Genomic DNA, 26,026 nt, shown 5'->3' with positions numbered 1-26,026 from the left:
TAGTGTCATGAAAAAAAATTTCTTAAATGGTATTTTAACTTAAAATATCTCATTTCTATATTTTATTAAAACTAAAGATTAGGTATTTTTCCCGCTAAGCTAATAAGTTTTAGGCTATTTTGCATTAGATGAAAAACAATACTTTATCTATGTATTTAAAATCCAATGTCGAAATGGTAAAAAACCATTTACGTTGAAATTGCTAAATTATCCATTTAAACTATATTTCATAATATTTTTGTTCAAATGTGGCAATTTTTTCATGGCTACTTTAACTCACTTTCTTTTCCAAAAATATTTTTAAAGTCGAGACTAATAATACAGTGCCAGGAAGTTATTTATCTGTCTGTCCACTAAAACTTCATACCCTCCATTGAAATTTAGTCAGTCTGTGTATTGGACTATCATTGGTTATTTGTATTGTATGACGTTATTTTCATAAGCATTATAAAGAGTTTCAATACATACCTTGTGCTTTGATTTCTGCGCGGGACTGAATCTGGGCTATAGAGATGGCGGTGGGGATTGCGATAGCGGCGAGGATGATAGCCGCCACTATCCACAAGGAGTAGGGCCGCTCTGTGAACACGTGGGCGGTGTGGGGTCCAGTACGCGGGAATATCTGTAAAATATGATTATGACAATAATGCAATATGCATGCAACAAGATCTCATGAATTTTCTATTATTTTATAATAAAACAATGATAAAAACATCCATAAAAGCGAAGATCTGAAACGGTAGGACAAACGAGCAATAACATTTGTAGTATCAGTAATGTAAAAGCAAGATATAAATAAATGTACAAGTTTAAATAATTGTAAGTAAATTTGTTGAAAAACTGTTTAAATAAAGGATACTGTTTAAGGACATACTTACATTATTAGGTCTTGATTATAGACATTGTACCTTGTTGTAATAGGAATCAGTATTCCAAAAATAAGATGAAGGGCAATAAAAACACTAAACTAAAACAACTTATTATTTCTAAATTCTCGATAATATGAGTATGTCCGTATGTATGTTATTACCTGTGCCGCCCTCTCGTCCATGAACTGGTGTGCGTTCTCCCATAAATCAGAAATTCGTCGCCTAATAATCGGTGATAGTCAATAAACAAAAATTTTTTTTTTTTAATGCAGACAGTTATAGGGAGCCTCATCATTTGGCTTCAAATGATTCCCCCCACTTTCCACATTATGTTAAAGGTAGCTTAATTTTCACTACTTTTCCCTCTATAATATACAAACGGAGAAACTGAAGTATTGTAAATATAAAACCCATTGTCCTTTCCCTGGCTTAAATCATAAATAAATATATCCTGTATATAAAAATACATTTCATTAAATCACCCTTCTAATTTTTATTCGAAATTATTTCAAAGATTATTTTCAGTTGTACAGTTTATCAAAACTAGTAAAAAAACCCATTTTCCTTTCCCCATTCAAAATAATCATTATTGAGATAAAATTTACTGTTTTTCTGTGTGTTCTAATACATAGTAATTTTGAACATTTACCAAAAAAGTTTAAAATATAATTGCTGTATAAAACTTTGAAACGAGTCTTGGCGACCAAATTGATTATGAATGTGAGGGTGATTTAATGGCCATCAAGAAATTACATACAATTACGTTTAGGATTAGGGACACTTTTGTCTGGCTATTTGCAGCGAAGCTACTTTATATTCAGGTAAGTCTGTCATAGCTTTATAAAGATTAAACACAGAAATCTAAAGGGCTTTAAGACAATAGCCGATAAATTGATATCGATTCCCAATGATGATACACAAAATTACTCTTTCTGTGGACTAGAATTAGTGGTTGAAATGCTTGGACACTAAAACTAATAAAAAAGTCCACAAAGTTGTTAAGGAAACCAATAAGAAAACGTTATTATAAAGTTTTAGGGACTAGTGTAATAAACAGCCGAATATTCCCTCCCTCCCTGGCCGGGTTTAACATATCAGAATCATGAAAAATAAATGAGCAACCAAAATTATTTTATTGACAAAATTCAATCTTCTTATATCTAAAACATAAAATGTTATTATTTGCTATTACTGCGCTACTAATGTACACAATTATCCTTGTTTATACTTGATTTGACCACAAGTATATATTTAACATAATTGTCATAATCGCTCGAGGGGGGGGGGGGCGAAGGGGACACAGGAAATAATAATTATTTCTCGCATCGTATTATAAACAGCTTTCCGCGGATATAGAATGTACTTATAAGATTAAAACCAGTTTTTTTAGCCCCGAGATGCCGAAGGCACCGGCTAAAATGTAAACTGGCTTATCATTGGTAGTTTGCATTGTATAACGTCATTTCTTATTAAGCTGCTTCATTAAAATCATAAATATTTTTTTCTCTGTTGATATAATCCCCGTATTCCTGAGATAAAAAGTGTCATTTCTAATTACATATGGTATTAAATAGCTTGCCAACTACGAGGTGAATTAAACCTACATCTCCACTCCAATTAAAATGGCATTCTTTTCAAGTAGGTCTTGTTTATTAGGGCAGTTATATGTTCTGTTTAACCATAAATTTTGATCAAAATTGATTCCAAGTGTTAAAATTGGTTTTAATCTTCAAATCAATAAAATTAAAATAATGTAAAAAACAGCTTTTTTTTCCAAATTCAAGTATTGTATAGGAGGGAATAGACAATGGGCTATAAAAAAGGAACAGTGTCTAAACCTTTCCACCAATAATTTTTAATGTACAGGGTGAGTCAGAAAAAACTGAGTTTTTCGATTTTCAGAAACAACCAGAAGGAATACAGAAAAAATAATTATATATCCTTATTCTCTGTACAAAAGCACATCAAACTTGTAAAAGGTGTTTTTCTTTATCTCTAAAAATGCGGCCTCTATGATAGGTGTATGGTGTCAAAAATGCCTTGTGTGAAAAATGTTGATCAAGAAAAATTAAAATAACTCATCTATTTTGTATAAAAAAATCTTAAAATTTCAATATTTATTTAGAAAAAGGTCTAAGAAAAGTACTTTAATGAGTTTTAAAGGTGAAATGCTTTTTGGCGCCTCACAAAAGCATTTTTAGAATACTGCAATTTGTCATTTTTTCATATTTCTTGATTGTGATGCATGTGGTTTAAAAGAATCTTCTATAATAACGTAGCTTATAGTAAAAAGAAAAAAAAACCTTTTTATTTGACAAAAAAATCTCTTAAGATAAAAAAGTTATCAAGGTTTTAATTTTTAAAATGAAAATGCCTTTTAGAAACCCTACCCTATTTAAATGAAGTTATTATGATGGATTATAACACACAAGTATAATTTGTCAAAAGGGGGCGGAGATTTTGGAGATTAAATCCAGTCTTGCACCAAATATAGAAGAAATTCAGGGGGAGGGGATAGGAATTTAGGTAACAAGATGAAATATTTCGGGTCATGAGCTGGTTTTCCGGTCATAGAGCATTAAATCTTAACAATAGATTACAACAAAACGTTTGATTTATAATGTGATAATTTAATTTAAATAAATTGTATTTTTAAGATGTTAAATATTTACAATATGTTGAATACAAATTTTAATAATCAAAAAATATGTTTGTTTATCTTTTTAGAATGGTAGACATTTTTTATTATTCAAAAAACTACCTAAAAAGTACAAAATAATGGCCGAAAAAGTCATCACACACACAGTTTTGAAATCTTTATGCTCTAAAAAGCGCCGTTGTTTTCAGAGATATTCAAAAACACCTTTTCTAAGTTTAATGTATATTTTTATAGAGAACAAGAACCTATGATTGTTTTTTCCATATTCCTACTGGTTGTATCAGAAAATCGGAAAACTCAGTTTTTTCTGACTCACCCTGTAGATTAAGGAATAATAAGATTGAATCTTGATTGTTCTGTACAAAGTAACGTTGTCAAAACGTTTTCATCAATTGTTTAATCAACATGAGGGTTAATTTTGTTTATTATAGTTAAGTGGTTCTTTTTTTATCGTCGATTGTTCAATTCTTTAAGATCCCTACGTGGATCCGTATTTTCTAAAAATTTCTTTAAAGGTAAAGGTAGAAAAATATTTCTTTTAAATAATCTCCTAGCTTATCATCGAGTATGAAATCTATCTTTGGTAACTGGTAAGTTTTGAGGGGAAAGAAGGGTTGAAGATTAATTGCATTGTCATGTCCATTCGCTCAATGTCTAAAACTGGTCCCAATTACGGTGTCTGCAATTTTTCGTCAAAATCCTTTTTTCACCCAGACTTCCTCCTTTTTAAGCATTGTTTCTTTACAATATTGAATATACAAAAAGTGACCAATTTTGATTTGACTTTTAATTTTAATTGTATCAAGTCTATGTCATGTTTCATTTAGATAATTTTTAGTAAGTGTAAAGAAAGGTTCCAAAAGGAGGAGGTGGGAGGGAAAGTCCACTGGCAATGTGAATACTGTTTCTGTGCATAATAGCAGAAATAATTCAGTAATTGATATAAAAGGTGAAAGTCTAGAAATAGTGTTTCTCTAAACCATCAAAAAGTCTTTTTATTTTGAAAATTACAATGTATAAGTTTAAACAGTGGCATCAATTCTTTTATTTTATACAACTCATGATTTTCCTAAAGTGTTAAGACAACGAATGAGGGGTCATGCGAAGAAAAGGAAGTAGGAGGTTTAGTCATATTTTCACAGTAGCTTTTCTCCTTTTTCTAGCCCCTGCGGGGCCAATTGCCTAATCTAACTTAACCTAAAATAACATTTCAAATGCAACTGTGAAAATACGACGAAACTCGCAACTTCGACCCCGAATGAGATATCGTTTTTTTCATAATCTTTGGGGACCAGTAAAATTCGCAGTCCAATATCCCATTCTTCCCCGAAAAAAGTACATCAAACTGCTTTTTTGGTCTACATGAGCACTATAAACCCAAGGATGACAACATCCTTAAAAGCGAAGCACTGAAACAGTAGGACAAACGGACATTAACACTTATATAGTGTCAGAACTGAATAATCAGAATATAAATGTTTGAAATCGATAGGACAACTCTAACATGCCTAAATTAACGAAGAAAGCTATCCGTTTGCGACGGACGTACGAATGGACGGACGGACCGACCCTAATTATAGAAAAGCTTCGCTTTTAATAATTATAGAAAATCATCGCGTTTAGAAAGAGTATAAAAAGATAACAGGAATCATGGTTTGGGTGCCACTCAGAAAGTAATTTTGAACATTCACTTTCATGAGCACATTGATCTATATCTTAATCATCTGTTCGTCTGTCTGAACAATTTGCTTCTAGCTAGCTAGGGAAAGTAGATTAGCTCTGCTTATCTTGAGCATTAGAGTAGTTTGATCACTCAGGGAGGGAAGAGACATTGAAACATTTATCATACTAATTCCCAAAGTGTTATAAGTTCTTTACAACTCTCGGGACTGACTTTTATTGAATTTTGCTTTGCTGGTTCATTAAATTGATAGTCCAAATGTTTCAACCACTAATTTTAATTTTGTGTATCATTGGGGATGTACATCAATTTATCAGGCATTGTCTTATCCCTTTAGATCCCTGACATTATGACACATTAAAAAATAAATAAGACGGGAATTGTTTTTTAATTTGATTTAAAATATGGATGTTTGTAAATTTGGGTTAAAATTAAGTAGTAGTGGGTATAACTGCATTAAAAAGTAGATAACAATAAATCTTATTTTATGATATAAATTAGTAAGTTTTTTGTCATAATTTAAAGATCTTGATAACTGTTGGTCTAAATTAATTGCAATTTTTCGTTAAGATATATAAGTATCTGGTGGTTTTGGGATTTTTTCCCCCAACATTGACTTTATAGCAATAATTATAGAATTGGAACATTCTCAAAATTATTTCTTATTGTTACAGAAATTTTAATGCAAAGTTTGAAATTGACAGGACGATTAAACATTCCTCAATTTACTATTAATGCTATTCGTTTAAGGATAAACAAACGAATGTAAATACTCATAAGTGTAGAATAGCTTAACCTGTAAGAAATCATCCTTGAAATGATTAAACATAAAAATTAAAGCATAATAGATAAATAATAATGAATAATTTGATACCCTTGCTAAAGGACTATTGCAGAAAAAGGGGGTAATCATAAGGGGTTAATCCCCCCACACCTCCTCCAAAATTAAATGATTATTATATATGAGAACCACTTTGCGAAACGAGAAAATAAGAATGAGAAGATAAATATCTCTACGCGTAATTTTTTATTAAGACTCAAGTAAGAAAGAAGAAGTATTTTTTCCATTAAAATTCTCCAACCCCATGAAATAAATGTATGTTACGCCCTTGGTTTGCTATATCCTGGGGAAATCTTGTGCAAACTTTTTTTTTGGCAAAATCCTCTTTTTGTTAGTTGGCAACATATCACCCCCTAATCATAGAGTATGTCAGGTAACTCAAGGGGATAAAACAATGGCCGATAAATTGATGTACATGTCCAATAATGATAAACAAAAATACTCCTTTTGTAGATTAAAGTTAGTGGCTGAAACGTTTAAACTTAATAAATCAATAAGATCCCAAAGCTGTTAAGCCAACGAATAATAAAACGTTATTACAAAATTTTGGGGACTAACATCCCCTTGTCCCCTCTCTGAGGGGTGGGGTATGTGAGATCCATCGACAGAAAAGAGTAAATGTACCAACTATTTATTTAATTGAACTTAATCAACATTTTTATGTACATGCATGGCCGCTAGCAATATAAGTAAAAAGTACAAGGACAATCAACATCCTTAAAAGTAAATTCAATCAGAAAAACAAATATGACCGTATCGTCCTAAATAGCTGAGGTCAGAATTTCGAAATTTTAAAGAAGAATTCATATTTTAAAAGAACATTCGTTAACAATAAAATAATCACTAAACAATTGACGGGAGAAAAATGGGAAAGCAGAATCTCTTAATTTAGGGGCTTGTTGACACCCCTCTACAACCTCGTTCCCAAGAGAGGGATAGAAAAAATCTCTGAAGCAAGTTATTAAAATCTTACTTGAAATTTAAAAGTCCACTACGTTCATTAGCTTGTCTGAAAGGTGGGTAGAGACCAGCAGTGCTTCCACGTACAGGGTGCCGAGCCTAAATATTCAACATAAACTTGTTACATTTTATAGGAAGGAGAAATTAAAATCAATAAGTTTTCAAAGAAAAAAATCCACAAAAACTCATTAAATTTGGGGCCTTTTGAAAAATCAAAATTTGGAAGAGGATAATTAATTGTATTTAGAATTTAACAAAATAATCATTGTCTTATTTATTTTGCTAAAGTAAATCTTAATTTTTTATAAAAATATAATTTTCTTGAAAAAAACCTTCTCTTTATGTTTCTTTAAATCAATTTGTAAAAGTAACAGAAATTTTGTGAGTCTGTATATTTGTACCAAAGGATTTTTACAACCGCTGAACCGACATGGTCCTCATTTACAAGGTATCTTCTAATGGGGCCTTTGACTATGTACCAAAATCCTCCCAATAGAAATTGCCCCTAGAAAAAATTATCCTCCATTTTTTTACAAACTAAAACTGAAACGGGATTGATCGACTTCCCCTTCCTCCCAACCTTATGTGCATCTAGGAATGGAACCGCTAGTATAGTAATGTAATGTTTGTAATTGTATAGATATTACACAAATTTTGTGTTGTATTACCTGGGCTTTTGGAGCATAGTTGTACTGATACTGGGCCTGATTGTCATATGCTTGATGAAGGTGTCCACCTAAATAAAATGAATATTGTGGTACCTCAGGGTTGTTTCAAACTATTTATTATTTAGTTGCAATTTTTAATTAAAGTAGTTAAAAAACTGATTTGGATTTTACATTCACAGAGTCCTAAAGAATTGCCATTTTAAACTGAGCTGGATCCTTTAAATCATTTCAATGGTGCGCCAAATCGGGTTGAGCCAACTTTCCACCAATGAGAGCACAGCATTTTACGAAATGCCGCGCTGTGATTGGCTGAAATTCGGCGCACCATTGAAATGATTTAAAGATCCAGCTCTGGTAAACTTTCTGTGGAAGAAATTGGTTTAGGTTAATAACACTAACATTGTACCCTCCCTCCCTGTATATTTTCTTTATTATACATAGTTGGTCAAAAGATTGTTATTAACACAGAGATAGAAAACATAATTTAATCTTCATTTCAAATTTGTATGTTTTAAATGTATAGCTTGTAATAATAAGAGAAAAAAAGTGCTGTAGATTAATTTATGCACAATTGTAATCCCCCTCCCTAAATTTAAATCTAAACACGGCTCGGAAATAAATATTTGCGGTCCATTTGTACAAGGTTAAACTATTCATACCGGAGCCAATTTTTTCCCACTGTCAAAAAAAGATGGAATTTTAAAGCTGTCTAATAGGGTTGTAATGTTTTATAAAAAACAAAAACAAATGTACAGTTTACAGGCAAATGTAAGAAAAACCAAGCTTTTTTTTAAACTAGGGGGGGGGGGAAATTTTGAAAGGAATTGTTAAGATAGGGGGAGGGTTAAATAGCCGTAAAAAAAATTTTAATGTATGTGAATTGGCAGCAAATTGTTAATGAGTATTAGTGGATAAAATCATTGATTTTCCTAAAAGAGAAATACTACCTTATAAATTATTTTAAGGTTCCGTTTTTTTCTAGGGAAAATTCCACTGTGTCATGTTTATGTGTAATATATATATGCACTTGCTTCAACCTTGTCATTGTATAAACCTTTGCAAATGTTTTCTTGTCATTAAAAGATAAGACGTTGGTCAGTAAATGTTTTTAAAAGCGTAATAAGGACCAAATAAATAGTTAGATAGATAGGTAGTTTCCCACAAAGTGCATTGTCGAGCACAGAACCCCCCTCTTTATTTTGAAATGTATTGAAAATAAGTGTGTGGGGGGGGGGGGAGTTTTAGTTTGCTTGTTTATTTATTTCCTAAGGTCAAGTTAGGTTTTATTAGGTACTGAGTAGTCTGGCGTTCTCCTCTTCAATTTTGTACCCCCCCCCCCCCCCCCCCCCCCCCCCCCCCCCCGACTACCGACGAACAACTATTTTAGGTTAGGTTAGGTTTTAGGCTAGGGAGCCGAGCGCTGCTGCTAGGCAGGCAAGGGGGCCGAGCGCTGCGGCTAGGCAGGCAAGGGGGCCATGCGCTGCGGCTAGGCTGGCTAGGGAGCCGAGCGCTGCGGCCAGAGTTCATAGTTCGCTGTCGGGGGGGGGGGGGGGGGGGGGAGTACTAAAATTTTCAATCTTGAAAAAAAAATTTCTAAGAGGATAATACCAGTAGTCTCGCAGGGTTATGGTCCCCGCTAGATAGACATTAAAAACAATTTCCATCTTAATTTTTAATATTATTGAAAAAGGGAGTTCAGTGCTCGAAAGGCCATTGAGGGAAGCATTTATGTGCAATAAAATTAATATACCTTGTGGGCCGGATCGTTTTGCAAGTTCATCTGGGGCCGCCACATATACTGGTCTACTTTCACTCAGGCCTTTTTCTAGAAACAAATATACATCTTTCGCATTTTTTGTAGATTTATTTATTTGTTGATACTAAAAGAATATTTCTATGTGTTTTTTTTAATTCGTCGAATATTACTATAAAATCATTGATACATGTTTTTTAAATGATTTAAACAAAAGTGCAGTTTTTAAACGCAAAGGTAAAAATATTCAGGAAGGTTAAATCTTTTCTTGGGAGCGTGATGACACCCTCCTTTGATATATTTATACCTTCCCTGGATCTATGAGAAGCTTTAATATAGGAGAATAATAACGGTTCAATGGTTATCGGAATTCTTTGGCACAAAAAGACCGACACACAGGCACAGATACTGTTACTTTTATGTAAAGGTTTACCCAACCCAAATCTATCGTAAATTATGGAAATCTAAAATAGAAAGCGAAATCCTTCGTACTTTCCTTTTTAGGGAATTTACCAAATAATATCAACATGGGTTTTACAGATTTAAAGGTGCTCTCTTTAAACTCTTTATTTTAAGGAGGGTATATGTTAAAAATCTAACCCCTCCCCTCTTTCCACTACTCCAAAGAACGTCCAAAGAGAAGGTAGAAAAGGGGTGATTACTCATTTCCCCTTCAAAAAAAAATTGTCCTTGGGAGACTATGTTAAAAAGAATTTTAACATCCCCCCCCCCCAAAAAAAAAAAAAAACTTGAACGTCTTTGTCCCATGCTATCAATTTCTTTCTAAATCCTAGAGTTATACCTGGTTCATAGACTGGTTGTCTGGGACGATAAACTGGCCTCCTGTTGTGGGTGTTAACAGACTCCTGCGAGCCACCCATCTTTGTCATTGTGTTTCTTGTTTTGTTACTAAATTTATCTATTTAAATAGTTCTGAAAAAGTATTACTGTAAAAACAAGGAGCAGTGTTTTATCCAAAGACAGCAAATTAAAATAAATATTTCATACACACATGTATATGGAAATAAATGCTGTTAGATAATTTCTTCAAAAATTAAATAATTACATATAACGCAATTTTAATAATGATATTAACTCTGCATGGTACATATGTTTTATAATTAGTAAAATTTTAAATATGCAATTTTCTGAAAACAAATTAGGGTGGGTAAAACAATTGATATTTTTTTACAATTTCCTACAGGGCGTCGTAAAATAAGTTTTAAAAGTACAAGGTCATTTACGTCCAAAACAAGAATAATAGGATCTACTGCAGTTTACGGTAAAATATTGCTGGCATGGAATATTTCCAAAAATCTATGAATTTTAAAGGCTGCTAGCTTCCAAACGGCTGAACGTACAGATCATACCCGCACACCATTTTAAGCGGCATAAAAAGACCTACACATAATCTGGAATAGCCAAGATCCAATGATGCACAGGGAAAGCTTCACTGAAGAAAGAACGCGTAAAATATATCTTTTTCGCGCATTTTCTGCATTGCGAGATAGTTATGCATCATTGATTTATGGCTATTTCAGATTATTTGTAGGCCTTGTTATGCCGCTTAAAACAGTGTGCGGACATGATCTGTACGTTCAGTCGTTTGGCAGCTAGCAGCCTTTAAAATTCATAGATTTTTGGAAATATTCCTCCTTACCAGCAATATTTTACCGTGAACTGCAGTAGATCCCAATATTTAATAGAGATTCACAGTACAAAGTAAATATTACACAGTATGGATTGAGATCCCACGGTATAACCCCACGAACTGTCGACCGTTGATTTTCCTCTTTGTTTAATTTTTCAAAATAACGTGTCCGAACTTTTGTGATTTAAAAAAAATAGCTAGCTTTAAGAAAGTAGTAGATGTAAAATGATCCATAGAATTTAAATATGCAATCGTTTTTTTTGTAGTAATTTAAGTTTTTAAAAAAATTAGGTTGGTTTTAAGTTACTAAAACGCTACAAAAAAAGAAGAAATTGCCATTACGAATAAAAATAGTACTGTTGAGTAATTATTGAAAAAATTTATTTTGTTGAAGCCCGGTTAATCTAAACTTTGAACTTTGGGAGCTCGTCACGAATGGGTTAAAACAAAAATCACAAAAGTTAGGACACGTTCTTTAGATTAAAGCCCTGAATGAAAATTTAGTCAAACCCTTAGCTACCCTATAAAGTAAAGAAGAAAGTTTTACTTTTGGTCTGAAGCTTAAGATCTCGGAAGTTGCTGACCTGAATGGGTTTTGCTTCTAAAGGAAGCTTAATAAATGTCTTAATGTGGTTTTAGGCTATTTTCAAACTTCCCAAGCCCTCCTCTAAAGGCTAATTGCAAATTTTGTAGAGCTTGAAAGGAAAGATTGCAAGAAAATAACAAGTCTATGTTAGTGACAAGATCATACAGACAAACATTCTCTAGTTATAGAGCAGCGTCTCTGCTAATAAATCTAATTACTTTCACCTTGAAATTGTCTTTTAACTCCCAAGGCCTAGAAATGACAAAAATAAACGATTGCTGTAAATTTTCACAGGATGTCAAATTGTATTTTTTTGTAAGGAAAAGAAGGATCGAGTTTCTATCAACTAAGCAGTCTCAACTTGTGTAGAGTAAAGTAGGAATGGTAATTTGTCGCATCGTATTATAAACAAGTTTCCACGGATATTAAAATGAAAAAAAAAATAAAACCAGTTTTATGATTTTTATTTTACTAGCGGCTACGCCCTTATTAGCATCTAGGGGCACTTAAGGTAGGAGGGAGAAAAGTAGACCTTATCCCATTTTAAATTTGAGTTTCAAAAGAGTACAAAAAATATTTTTTAGATAGGAGGGTGGTGAAGACACCCTGCTAAAAATAGCTTAAAACCTTCCCAGGACCTGTTAGAAGCTTCAGTGTAAAGGAGAACAATATTGGTTCAGCGGTTAGCGAGATCCTTCGGGACAGACAAAAAACGCTTACTACTTTATATAATAGGATTATATATTTAAAAGGCATTATTAAAATACCATTAATGAAAATGGTTTCTTGTAATAGAGAAATGCATTATAAATTCAACGTACCATGCAAAATAGTAATTAAAACAGCATGCTAACATTATTAGTAAAAAATGATCACTCTAATGGAATATGTAGGATTAAAATTCTACAACAACAAATTGAATAAGCTTAAATATGGATTTAATTTGCTATTTATAATTAAAAAGGCCAAATAAAAACCAACCTAAAGAAATTTAAACGATAAAAACAGTAAACTTTGATGGTTGTTATTTCTTGATGTTTAAATTGAAAAAAAAGTACAGTACTCAAAATGTCCCACCAATAATTTTAATCAATATAAGTGGACTTTTTGTTTATGATAATTGGGGGTAAATTTATTTGTCGTCCATTGTCCTACAACGTAGAGAGACTTAAAGGATTAAATATACCTTTTATGGAAAATAAAATAATTTTATTATGCAACTACAATAAATGTTCTTTGGTTTAATTTCACTTTTCCTAATAAACAAACAGAACAATGCCTTGACTCAATATTTGGGGCTCATTCAGGGAGGGGTAAGACATTGGGCTGTTTATTACACTAGTCCCCAAAGTTTTATAATAACATTATCTTATTCGTCGGCTTAATAACTTTGGGGACTTTTATTGAATTTTGATTGTTTGGTTCATTAGGTTGAGAGAATAATAATCTACAGAAGGGGTAATTTTGTGTAGCATCATACGTACATCAATTTATTGTCAACTGTCTTATCCCTTTAGATTCCTGGGATCAATGAAGGACTTCCTGCTAATTAAAGGTTATTTCACAGGTTCAAAACTCTATAATTAAATCTTTCCTTTAGAAATCAGGATCAAAATAATTTTCTAGCTATATACCTACTTACATTAATATCAAGACCAATTATATTATTTGTCAATTTTCATGCTATACTCATATTTTTTATTTGGTTGTTTTATCTAAAACAATTTTGCTTAAAATTTCATTAATCTAAAAAATGTTTTTAACTTAAAACCTACATTTTTTATAACATTTGTATAAAAAGTTTCTTATAGTGACAAAATAAAAGAATTTTAAACTTGATTTTGCTAAAAAAAAGTTGTTTCATGTAAATTTGTAACTTTTTATACAGTAAATTTTCAAAACTTTAGCTCTAAAAATCTGCGTAGTTTATGTAGGTAATATTAAAATTTTAATATATTCTTAAGTGGAAATGTATAGAGAACAAGGACATATATGTTACTTTTGATAATACATTAAGAAATAAGATATATAAATCCTAAAAAATACTTTTTATAAGTCTTAATGCATAATATATAAAGTTTTGAATACAAATTATATTATATAAAAAATAACGTTACTTTTCAAATGAAAATGTAAATCTTAAAACCCAAACTTTAAAAATGAATAAATTATAAAAATTAAGAATACAAAAATCCAATTATAACAGGTATAAGTGTGTCCTACTTTTACATCTCACGCCCAAATTTAGACCTGTTAAAGCCCAAACGTAGTATGTACATAAACATTTGGATTAGTCATCAGGGAGGAAGGGAGAGGTCAGTGAATTAAAAAATATCTACATCCCTTTTATTCCACAAAATGCTTATAGGATACAAAATTAGATATTCATGCACAAAAAATTGGAGGGAAGATTAATATGATCTCTAGTGTTCTATCCCTAACTGCCTGAAATGTCACATGATTCAACCAAAGAAACCGATCATGACTAACACTTTTTAAAGTTGCCCACTTTAAAGCCCTTTTAGTTCTCTAATTGGGTTACTTAAAAATGACTCCAAAAAACAATTAAAATCACCATAAACTAAATCTTTTTAAGGAAAAATTATTAATAATCAAAAATAGCATGAAACATGACAAGCACAAAAATAACAGTTGTCTGCAAAATGCCTTTAAAGCACTGAGTAAAAGGAAAACTTTCACCAAGCAAAATTGTCTGAATTTTGTCCTGCTCGCGCATTTTTCACTTACACTTGAAATAAAACGAAATCTTATTGAAAAATTTTTCATAAAATTGCATTGAAATTTGAAATATGGATAATTTTAAACTAATAAAAATAAACATGAATTTTAACGAAATCACTGTTAAAGAGTTGCTCAGTCGAACTGCCAACCGCACGATACCCATTATGATACTGAACAATTAGCTTCGCATGCCTTAATCCACTCACTTACCCCCTACACACAGACAGACGGACACAAGGACGGACTGACGGACGGACAGACCGTGTAGCGGACGCACAAACATAACTCCTAGGACCTGTACGCCGGGAGAGAACGGTAGTGGAGATTTCTTTAAATAACATAGAGTAATATTTATACAGAGTATTAAAATGAAATTTTATTTATTTGAACGTTTTAAACAGTTTTATTATAGAAAATGAAATATTCCTTTATGTTCTAAAAATTTGAGAAATTTTGAATTATTCCAAAAGAAAACTCTTTTAGTTTAATTCAATTTTATTTTTGGGTAATAAAATATTGCACAATTGTAAACCCCAAAATATATAAACAGGAAATGTCCCCAATAAATGTAAAACAAACCATACAAAGTCCTTGGGTACTAAAGGATAATTCTATACGTCAGTAGCGCAGCAATGACAAACTTCAAAAATTAATTATTAACATATATTGTCAATAAATCACATACAATGACAATATATTTCTCAAATGCTTTGAAATTATGAACCCCCAATAAATATTTTAGGGTTTTTGTTATACATTACAAGGCAGTGACCTAAAGGGATAAGACAGTGACCAATTAATTGATGTACATCCCCAATGATAATTACCCCTTCTGTAGCTTAAAATTAATGGTTGAAACATTTGGACACTCAACTTAATGGATAAAGCAGTCAAAATTCACTAAAAATCCCCAATGTTGTTAAGCCTACGAATGAAAAAACGTTATCATAGGACTTTGGGGATTAGTGTAATAAACAGACCATTGCCCTTCTCTCTCGGCTAAATATAAATTGTTTATTGTGCAATACTATTTGAGTTGTGGTAAAATATTTGGTTTTAGAAACTTACATAGATTTTTGATAAAATATTTGTCCTGGCTAAAAATCTGATGAAAAATATTGGAAGGGTATTCCTCCCCCTCCCCCTACCCTCCCTTCACAATAATCATTATTCACCCCCTAGGCCCATTTTCTTGCTTTACCTAAACCCAGGGATCTAAGGGGATAGAACAATGAAGATTCATTGATGTACATCCCTATTGATGATACACAAAATTAGCCCCCTCTGTAATGGTATGAAGTAACCAATCAAAAATCAATATTGTCCTCAAAATTGTTTAGCCAACGAATAAGAAAACGTTATCATAAGACTTTGGGGACTAGTGTAAAAAACACCACAGTGTCCCCTCTCTCCCTGACTCAAACCACAAAGTATGAATTCCCCCCCTCTCCCCCCAACCCGCAGCTTTCCCTTTTATTCATGATATACAAGATATATGGAAAAGTAAATTATTTTTAAAGAATTATTTGGAAATCCCAAACATTGAAAAAGATTCATATTTAAGCGGCTGCACCTTAGCATTCTATAGGCTGAATCGGAGAGGGGATTTTGTCGTTTATCAGTCAAAAGCCACCACAAGAAATAGTAAATATTCACCCATTTATCCTAATAGCAATAAGTTTTTTAAACTAAATTTCATATAACGAGTTATCCATTTTGGAAAAGCCCCACATAGATCCCAGGTTGGTTTGGGCTATTTTATCTACATATTATATGTTTTTATGCTTGATGCAAGGGTTGCATTCACTAATGTTTTGATATAGAATAGCCTTCTCATATATATCTTAATTTCTTTTATCAGTTTAATAGTGCTTGAATCTTAGAAGCTACTTTTAAAAAAAAAATTAAAACATAAGCAAATACAAATTTAGGCCAGTTGTACATAAATTAATCTTCCAGAAATATTTTATTTCTTTCATTGATAATTATATTTCCGATAGGAGATAAACGGATTCTTTGTCAATTAACTTCTTAGGAAAAACTTTTCTAAAATTTGAATATCCACATATCCGTGTGATTAACCTTCTTCTTATATTGGTTCATGACTTTTACATAACCAATGTTTGAGTTCAACCCCTCACCCTTTTACTCCATTAAGATGATCCACCCCACCCCCTTCCCACCCTTTTTTTGGTGTACCATCAATTACACAAAATCCCCAGTTTTATAAAAACCGCCAAATTTGGGATATCTAAACATCTTTATGTCGAGGTTATTAGAATGACTGCATAAACGCAAAAAAATCACCATTTATTTTTAGTAGCGAAGCTACTCTATAATTCACTTTGTCTGTTCGTCAGTCAGTCAGTCAGTAACGATATTGGGGAAACGTGATTTTCTCGGCTCCTATTAGAGATAGACAGCTGAAATTTTTAGTGAAAATTACTATGACATGTTCGCATCTAATCTATACATTGTTTTGTCCATCTGTCTAATTATTGGGGTGCTAGATTGATTCCTAGATTTTTACTTTTTTGCAATTTTCTCAATTCCTGTTCAAGATGAATGGCTGGAATTTTCAGGGATTAAATAAATTTAAATTCTACATATTTCCATCAAGTTTTATTAAAATGCCTTTATTGGTTGGGGTGCTAGATCGATTCCTAGATTTTTAGGTTTTCTTGATTTTTTTGATCCCTATACAATATAGACAGCTGAAAATTTCAGGGATTGAATAAGTTTAAACTCTACATATTTCCATCAATTTTTATTACGGTACCCTTATTAGTTGGGGTGCTAGATCGATTCCTAGTTTTTAAAGTTTTTGTGATTTTCTTAACTCCTGTTCAAGATAAACGGGTGGAATTTAAAAAGGTTTCGTGATTTTTATTATTGAAGTTTTTTATAACATACTCTATAGATCATTTTCCCCAGATGTCTATTCATAATTTTTGAGCTTCGCTACTTATGGATGTTGATCATCCTTGTTACCTAATAATTATAAAAATATCGATGTATCAAACTGTTTTTCAATTACTATATAATTCAAAATTGTGGTATATTAATATGAAAAATAGCTTAAAACCACACGAAGACATTAACAAAGCTTCCCCTAAAAGTACAACACACATTTTAACCTGCAATTTGCGTTATCTTAAGCTTCAGACAAAAGAAAACTTACTAATATTTTTCTGATTTTGGCTGTTATACTAACTGAAGCCAGGGATCTAAAGAGATAAGACAATAAATTGATCTACATCGCCAATGATGGTAGACAAAATAACGTTTTTTTTTTGTAGATTACAATTGATAGTGAAACGCTTGGAAACTCAACTTAATGAACCAAACAATAAAAGTCACCAAAATTATGAACAAATAAGAAATCTTTGTTATAAAACTTTTGGAACTAGTGTTATAAACTGCCCATTGTCCCCTTCCTCACTGAATTGAAGGTTATGATATTTGAGCGCCAATGATGGCCCACCATACTTTCTCCAACACAACCCCTTCTTCTAATTTTTTTTACTTGCGCGCTCAACTTGCACAAAACCAAAACAATATGTGATACAAATTTCTACACCTGAAATTTACAGCTTTTAAAATCAAAACTGTAATAGTTATGTATCGCATATAGACAGCTTTCTTCGTATGTCAAACTGATAAATCATAAGATTAAAACCAGATTTTTTAGTCCCAAGGGTCCAAAAGTCCGGGCAAACAAAACTTTTTTGATTTTGATTTAAATATTCGTAAAAAATTGACTTTTATACGGTGCTATACTTGATTTTTCAGAATTGCTGAACACCGGTTCTGCACCAGCAGATTTAACTGGTTTTGAAGCCATACTGTAATAAAGTCTACTGTACTTTTTTGCTTGAAACATTTTTAGATATTTCTTGTGACTACTCTACTATTAACTCAATTATCCTTACATATTGAGGCAAAAATCTGCTTTTGTTACGGGGGTTTCAGTGCACCCTTTCTTCAACTAGCAGTACAGGGATAGGTACTCGGAGAAAAAAAGCCTAACTTTTTTAGTGTATTATGTAAAATACCATTTTTTCCGTATGGCTTCGAAACCGATAAATCTATTTGACTAAAATCGGTGCTTGGCTATGTTGAAATCAGGTATTTTAAGGAAGTTAATGATATGTCAATTAGTTGAATATATAAACTACTAGCGATTTCGCCCGTAGAGGCATCTATTTTTTTTGGGAGTGGGGGGAGGGGTGGTGTAATTTTTTCGATATAGTGAGACATCCTGTTACATTTATAAAGGTAATGCCATTGTTTGTCATCACAGTGGTTCATGGTACAACAAATTCTATTTTTCATTGTCCTATACCTCTATCCCTGAATATTCACCTGATTTCTACGAAGCTTTAGGCAATTATGATGAAATGACGATGCGCTCAAAACTTTGCATATGTTTCTACAATAAGGTATAAAATATTTTCGGGGATTTTTAGCAAAACAGAATAAATGAATTTGGTTGGTTGTCTGTTGGGTCATTTATACGAGTTACTATAATTCTAAGCTAAAAAAAGGCATATTACAAGCGCATCAACAACAGGCCTATTCAGGGGCATGCTGAGGTCTTTGCAGGGAGATGCGCGAAGCTCATCCAAAAAACTTTGACACCCTTTGGCCTGAAATCGAGGGGAGTGAAGAGGGGTGTGAGCTACAGACAGAAAAAGGGGTGTATTTTTGTAGAACCTTATCAAGGGGTGTGTAGAGAGGGGTGTATAGGGTAGTGGCCACCTAGGGGAATGTATTCAACCCACCCCAAAATTTGCCATGGGGGTGGATTCACCCCATTTCTGCTCTCTGGGCCTCTATAATCTAAAATATATTCATATTCAGGAGAGTCAAGTAATTTTTAAAATCTTTTTGGACTAAACGCAATGCACAAATCTTGCTAGTTTAATAGAACACCCCTAAAGAAATTCACCTCAAAATCCCACCCCTCAAACCCTCTCCCCATTACCATCATCATTATTATATCATCGACCTTACTTACACTTTCAATAGCAGGAGACCCGACACTGACCTACTTCACCAATTTATCTATCCTGGATATAATTCTAGTGGGGTTTAATTGTTATTTTTCGACAGCCCTAATAACAAAAATGCAGGAATCTAAAGTGATAAATCATTGACCGATTAATGGTATACATCCCCAATGATGAAGACGAAGAAAATCCCTTAATGACGTCATAAAAATGTGGGATGAGGAGAGGGAAAGGAAACCCCTAAAAAAGAGATGGATATTCCCTCGTTTTTATTATGTAACTTGCTGATTTTTGAGCCACTTTCTTCGTCTTCCCAATGGTTATAAACAAAGTATTTCCTTCTATAGATTAAAATCATTAGTCAAAAAGTTTCTAAACTTGTTGTAAAAATCTCTCTGTCTGCCTTCTAATGTACATTATAGTTAGTTAGATATTGTTGCGCCACATTTGGATGTAATTATCCTTGTACCGCAGAATCTACAAGTCTTGTGTAGGTTAAGCTGTGATTAATCCTTAATGGTGTTTTTTTTCTAGATAGAACTAGAAATAGTTATATACATTTAAGCATATGATACGTATTACATCCTTATACTAAAGTAACATGATGTTTGTCTGTTTGTGTGTCTGTGTGTACCGAAGGATCTCGCTAACCGCTGAACCGATCGGGTTCTCCTTAACAGGGTAGCTTCTCATAGGTCCCGGGAAGGTTTAAACTATTTTCTTGGGGGTGGAACACCCCCCCCCCCTAATGAAAAATACCCACCCCCAAAAAAAATATTTTTTTTTACTTTTTCTTTTAAAATCTAAAATAATAAATTGGGTTATCAAATTCGACTCCCCCCTCCTCAAGTGCCCCTAGAGGCCTCTAGGGGGCGTATATAATTATACAACCTAGGGCATTAAGTTTAGTAGCATAAACATTATTTCTCTAGAGATTATCTGTACGTAGTAAGACACGTCTATCTTACGAAGTTGCATACATACATTAAATTACAATATTTTTTAAGAGCGAAACTTTTCTATAAATAGGGTCGGTCCGTATGTCCTTACAGATAGCTCTTTTCGTTAATTTAGGCATGTTAGACCTATGTTAGACAGCCTTATCGATTTCCAACTTTGCATGGTCTGATTCCTGTAGTACGTAGCTGGGTACGATTTAGAAAGCGTAGCAACTCTATAATCGTTATCATAATGTGCGTACATCCACTTTAAACATGCAGATTTTTTTACTTTTTTTGACAACAAATTTTTGGGTATACTGATTCATATTACAACAAGTGTTGTAAGCGAAGCATCTCTATAATCAAGTCCTAAAAATGAAGTAGGTCCTATAAAAGTATTATGTATTTAAGTTGTTTTGCAACAAATTTACTCACATTTTTGTTTAGTCTTATGCATTAAAATGTTGCTTATTCAGTTCTGACACTCTACAAGTCTTAATGTTCGTTTGTCCTTCCAATTTAGTGCTTCGATCTATGGATGTTGTCATCTTTGTTTTCTTCTTAATTTGCCAAACTTAGGGATCTTAAGTGATTCAACTATTGACCATGAATTTATACACTTCCCCAATGATAATAAACAAAATACTCCATCCTGTAGATTAAAATAATTGATTGAAATGTTTAAACACTACAAATAACCAAATGCAATAAAAGTACCCAATGTTTTTAGGCTTACGAATGATATATGGTGGTTATAAAACTTTGAATACTGAGCTGGATCTTTAAACCATTTTAGTGGTGAGCCAGATCGGGGTGAGCCTCGGGGTGAGCCAACTTTCCACCAATGAGAGCACAACATTTTTTGAAATGCTGCGCTGTGTTTGGCTAAATTCGACGCACCCTGATCTGGCTAACCACTAAAATGATTTAAAGATCCAGCTCTGGCGAAGTTTTTTTTAAATAATCGAACGAAAGCAACCAATCGTTTATAATTTAAAAACGCATTTTCATTCTTAATAACTTAAGTTGAGAAATTAAAGATACAAACATTAAAAATTATAGTTGTTTTTAATATCTTGAAAAACGCACTTCATTTTATGAATTGGTAAGAAACAATATAAAGTAACACTGTATGTTGGACAGGGAGGAAGGGGACAATGGAATAATTTTTTTTATACTGTAGCCAAAGCTTAATAGAAAGTAATTTTTATCTATGCACAGAAGGAGTAATTATGTTTATCATAATTTGATATAAACACAAATTAATCGCCCATAGTCTTATCCCTTAAGATCCCTGGTGTGTGGTGTATATTAAATTAAGAAAGCGAAACTAAAAAGTGGTGTAATTACACTATTACTCAGGGATACAGGGATATGATAATAGAAACTAAAAAGTGGTATAATTACACTATTACTCAGGGATACAGGGATATGATACTAGAAACTAAAAAGTGGTATAATTACACTATTACTCAGGGATACAGGGATATGATAATAGAAACTAAAAAGTGGTATGATAATAGAAACTAAAAAGTGGTATAATTACACTATTACTCAGGGATACAGGGATATGATAATGGAAACTAAAAAGTGGTATAATTACACTATTACTCAGGGATACAGGGATATGATAATAGAAACTAAAAAGTGGTATAATTACACTATTACTCAGGGATACAGGGATATGATAATGGAAACTAAAAAGTGGTATAATTACACTATTACTCAGGGATACAGGGATATGATAATAGAAACTAAAAAGTGGTATGATAATAGAAACTAAAAAGTGGTATAATTACACTATTACTCAGGGATACAGGGATATGATAATGGAAACTAAAAAGTCGTATAATTACACTATTACTCAGGGATACAGGGATATGATAATAGAAACTAAAAAGTGGTATAATTACACTATTACTCAGGGATACAGGGATATGATAATAGAAACTAAAAAGTGGTATAATTACACTATTACTCAGGGATACAGGGATATGATAATGGAAACTAAACAGTGGTATAATTACACTATTACTCAGGGATACAGGGATATGATAATAGAAACTAAAAAGTGGTGTAATTACACTATTACTCAGGGATACAGGGATATGATAATAGAAACTAAAAAGTGGTATAATTACACTATTACTCAGGGATACAGGGATATGATAATAGAAACTAAAAAGTGGTGTAATTACACTATTACTCAGGGATACAGGGATATGATAATAGAAACTAAAAAGTGGTATAATTACACTATTACTCAGGGATACAGGAATATGATAATATAAACTAAAAAGTGGTATGATAATAGAAACTAAAAAGTGGTATAATTACACTATTACTCAGGGATACAGGGATATGATAATAGAAACTAAAAAGTGGTATAATTACACTATTAATCAGGGATACAGGGATATGATAATAGAAACTAAAAAGTGGTATAATTACACTATTACTCAGGGATACAGGAATATGATAATATAAACTAAAAAGTGGTATAATTACACTATTAATCAGGGATACAGGGATATGATAATAGAAACTAAAAAGTGGTATAATTACACTATTACTCAGGGATACAGGGATATGATAATAGAAACTAAAAAGTGGTATAATTACACTATTACTCAGGGATACAGGGATATGATAATGGAAACTAAAAAGTGGTATAATTACACTATTACTCAGGGATACAGGGATATGATAATATAAACTAAAAAGTGGTATAATTACACTATTACTCAGGGATACAGGGATATGATAATATTCACTATAAATTTCAGCTGTCTGAAGCCGAAAAAAAATCAAGTTTCCCCCTTTTTTTGTCTGTCGGACAGACGGACGGAAGGACATTTGGAATTATAGAGCAGCTTCGCTACTAAAAAGAAAAAAATATCTAAAGATTGCAAAAGCTGGGAAAATTATATTAATATATTAATGAGTGATTATGCAGAAAGAGAAGCAACATTGAAACTGTATTCCTATGTCAAATTTAGTTAATTCTAAATCAGGCTTATTTAGACAAGGAGTAAACATAGCAAAATTCACCCTTTTTTGTGTACTTAAACTGTTTTTAAACTATTTTTGAATGGGGGGTCAAAAATATACTAGGACACCTATAGAATCAGACTGCAGAGCCCAAATTTGAATTAAGTCCCCAATAAACTTTTTTTGGGGGATTTAAAAATTAATTTTTACTGTTGCTCTGGTCATTTTTACCAGATCAAAGGGTCTTTTTTTACTTCGTGTAATATTGTAACTTAGTGAACAATTTTATATAATTCACTTTATACTGATACAATAAAAAAAACATTACTCTGTTCAATGGAAATAATTTTTTTTCTAAAACAATCAATTTCATTGAAAAATCTGACATAATACAATAAAAAACATAATGCTGAATTTAAACCAATTAGAAATTAGAATTTCCGAAAGAGTGTTTTCACAAAGTGACTTATTTGAAACGTAATTAAATAATTTTATTTAATAAAAATGAAAAGAATGAAAACCCTACTCATAAAAGATACATACTTTTCAAAAATATTTTTAAAAATATGTTTGAATAATCTTATTTTATATCATATTTGTATATGTGACAAAAATAAATTTGTTGTATTGCATAAACATTTGTTGTCATCTTAATTTATTTAACCCTTTACAGCCAATTTTTATGTGTTTTAATGTATAATAAACATGAAACATTTTTATGTTAATTCATTGATATATTGTAAAGAATTAATTTTTAATTAGTATTGATAGATAAAATCAAAAGACCTAACTTTACTGTATACTAGCATACAATATTTACAAAGCAAGACACTCTAAAAGCTGAGTATTTTACCTACAAACGGAAGAAACATCACGATTCAGTAAAAATTATTTAATCCATAGTAAAAAATAAACTTTAAAATCCTAATAAAAGTTGATGTGGGCAATTGTTCTCATTTTTGGCTTTGCAGTATGCTTCTACAGATGTCAAAGTATATTTTTAATATACCTTTTAAAAATAGTTTAAAAACAGTTTAACAAAGAATGTATAGATAATAAACTTAATTTAAATAGACTTAATGGAAGTAAGTGTGCCCTTGAAATATGCAACAATATTTTAAAGCGTCTAGTATTTTGTTTCAAGCTATACTAGCTATTTCGCCCCTAGCCTTTAAAGGATTGTGGAAGTAGTCGGAAAAATAGCCTAAAACTACCTCAAGACATTTATAAATCTTTTCTGAATAGTACAATAAATTCGGACCAGCATTTTCCTAGATCTTTAGGTTGATACAAAAAAATCCTTTTACATTATAATAGGACTGGTTGTTTCACCCCTAGCCTCTAGTTGAGGGCGAAGGGGGTCAGGAAAATAGCTTAAAACCCCCCAAATACATCCCTAAAAGGCAAAATCAATTCGGACCAGCAGTTAAAAGAGATCTTTAGATTCCTATGATATATGCCCATCTAATCTATACATTGTTTTGTCCATTTGTCTGTTATTTGAGGTGCTAGAACGATTCCTAGATTTTCAAGTTTTTGTGATTTTCTCATCTCCTTTTCAAGATAGACGGCTGGAATTTTTAGGGAATAATTAATTATACGTTCTACATGTTCTCACCAAGTTTAATTAAGATTTGTCTATTTATTGAGGTGCTAGATCGATTCCTAGATTTTTAAGTTTTCGTGAGATTAAAGGTTGCGCGATTTTAAAGGTTTCATGATTTCCCTATTTTATCAAATTAAATTTTTATTGTATTACACTGCTCTATAGTAAATGTCTCCCGATATCCATTCATAATTTTTGAGCTTCGCTACTAATGGATGTTGTCATCCTTGTTTAAGAGTACAGTCGAAATACAGAAAAAATAATTGACATATTAATGATGAAAATTAACAGGGTTGAAATAAATGAATGTATTGTTTTCTAAACTACAATGATATACAGTATAAAATCATTAAATAACAGAGATAATATTTAAAATAAATAGTCTACATGTCTAAATGTATTTCTACCATGGTTGTTTTCACAAAATAGTTAATTAAAGGTATTTTGAATAATATTTTTTCTATATTGCTAATCAAAGTAAATGGTAAGTATGGCCTCGTTAAAGCTTAGGCATTTTTAAACTATAATATGGCCTTTCTTGCAACATCTAAAAACACACTGACTGGCCATAAAGGATTAAAATAAAATATACTTTTTAAAAAAAAAATGTTATTAGTAATTTATGAAAATGATTAAAGTCCCTCCACAGATTATAACGTCATACGATAGAATAGCCAATTAGAGGCCAGTATACACTGTAATTTACCAATGGTAAAATTTATGCTGACCTCTCATTGGTTATTAAGACGTCATAATCTGTGGAGAGACTTTAATCATCTTCATAATTTATTTGTCTGCCTATTTCAATAATAAATCAAATTTATAATACTTATTTATTGCAACGTATTATTGATATCTTTCCGAGGATATTACAATGAGAAAATATAAGAATAAAACCAATTTTGTTAGGGCTAATCCAGTGGATATTACTCGGCTTTGAAGTCATACTGGAATGTTAATTACGAAGACGAAGAAAGTCAATCAATGACGTCATAAAAATGAGGGATGAGGTGAGGAGGAGTGAGAAAGAAAACCCCTAAAAAATAGATGGATAATGATAATCCCT

At 31.9% G+C, this 26,026-nt stretch overlaps 1 protein-coding gene across 2 annotated transcripts in view; it reads right to left on the bottom strand.

Annotated features, from left to right (window-relative positions):
- Positions 1-26,026, bottom strand: part of LOC145321781 (uncharacterized) — a 158,927-nt gene that overhangs the window by 44,072 nt on the left and 88,829 nt on the right. Inside the window, exons 2-7 of one of the 2 annotated variants that reach the window (XM_080163387.1) lie at positions 10,234-10,366; positions 9,429-9,503; positions 7,679-7,746; positions 7,024-7,109; positions 1,031-1,091; positions 469-622 (exon numbers count right to left, since the gene is read on the bottom strand). The exons of the other annotated variant lie outside the window; for it this stretch is intronic. Coding sequence (XP_080019513.1) covers positions 469-622; positions 1,031-1,091; positions 7,024-7,109; positions 7,679-7,746; positions 9,429-9,503; positions 10,234-10,321 — 532 coding nt within the window. The 5' untranslated portion in view covers positions 10,322-10,366. The remainder of the gene's footprint in view (positions 1-468; positions 623-1,030; positions 1,092-7,023; positions 7,110-7,678; positions 7,747-9,428; positions 9,504-10,233; positions 10,367-26,026) is intronic. 2 annotated transcript variants of the gene reach the window in all.

This window comes from Acartia tonsa, chromosome 6 (assembly GCF_053477335.1).
Source record: "Acartia tonsa isolate MP-2025a chromosome 6, ASM5347733v1, whole genome shotgun sequence".
Lineage (NCBI taxonomy): Eukaryota > Metazoa > Arthropoda > Copepoda > Calanoida > Acartiidae > Acartia > Acartia tonsa.
This window is presented reverse-complemented; position numbering and strand designations above follow the sequence as displayed.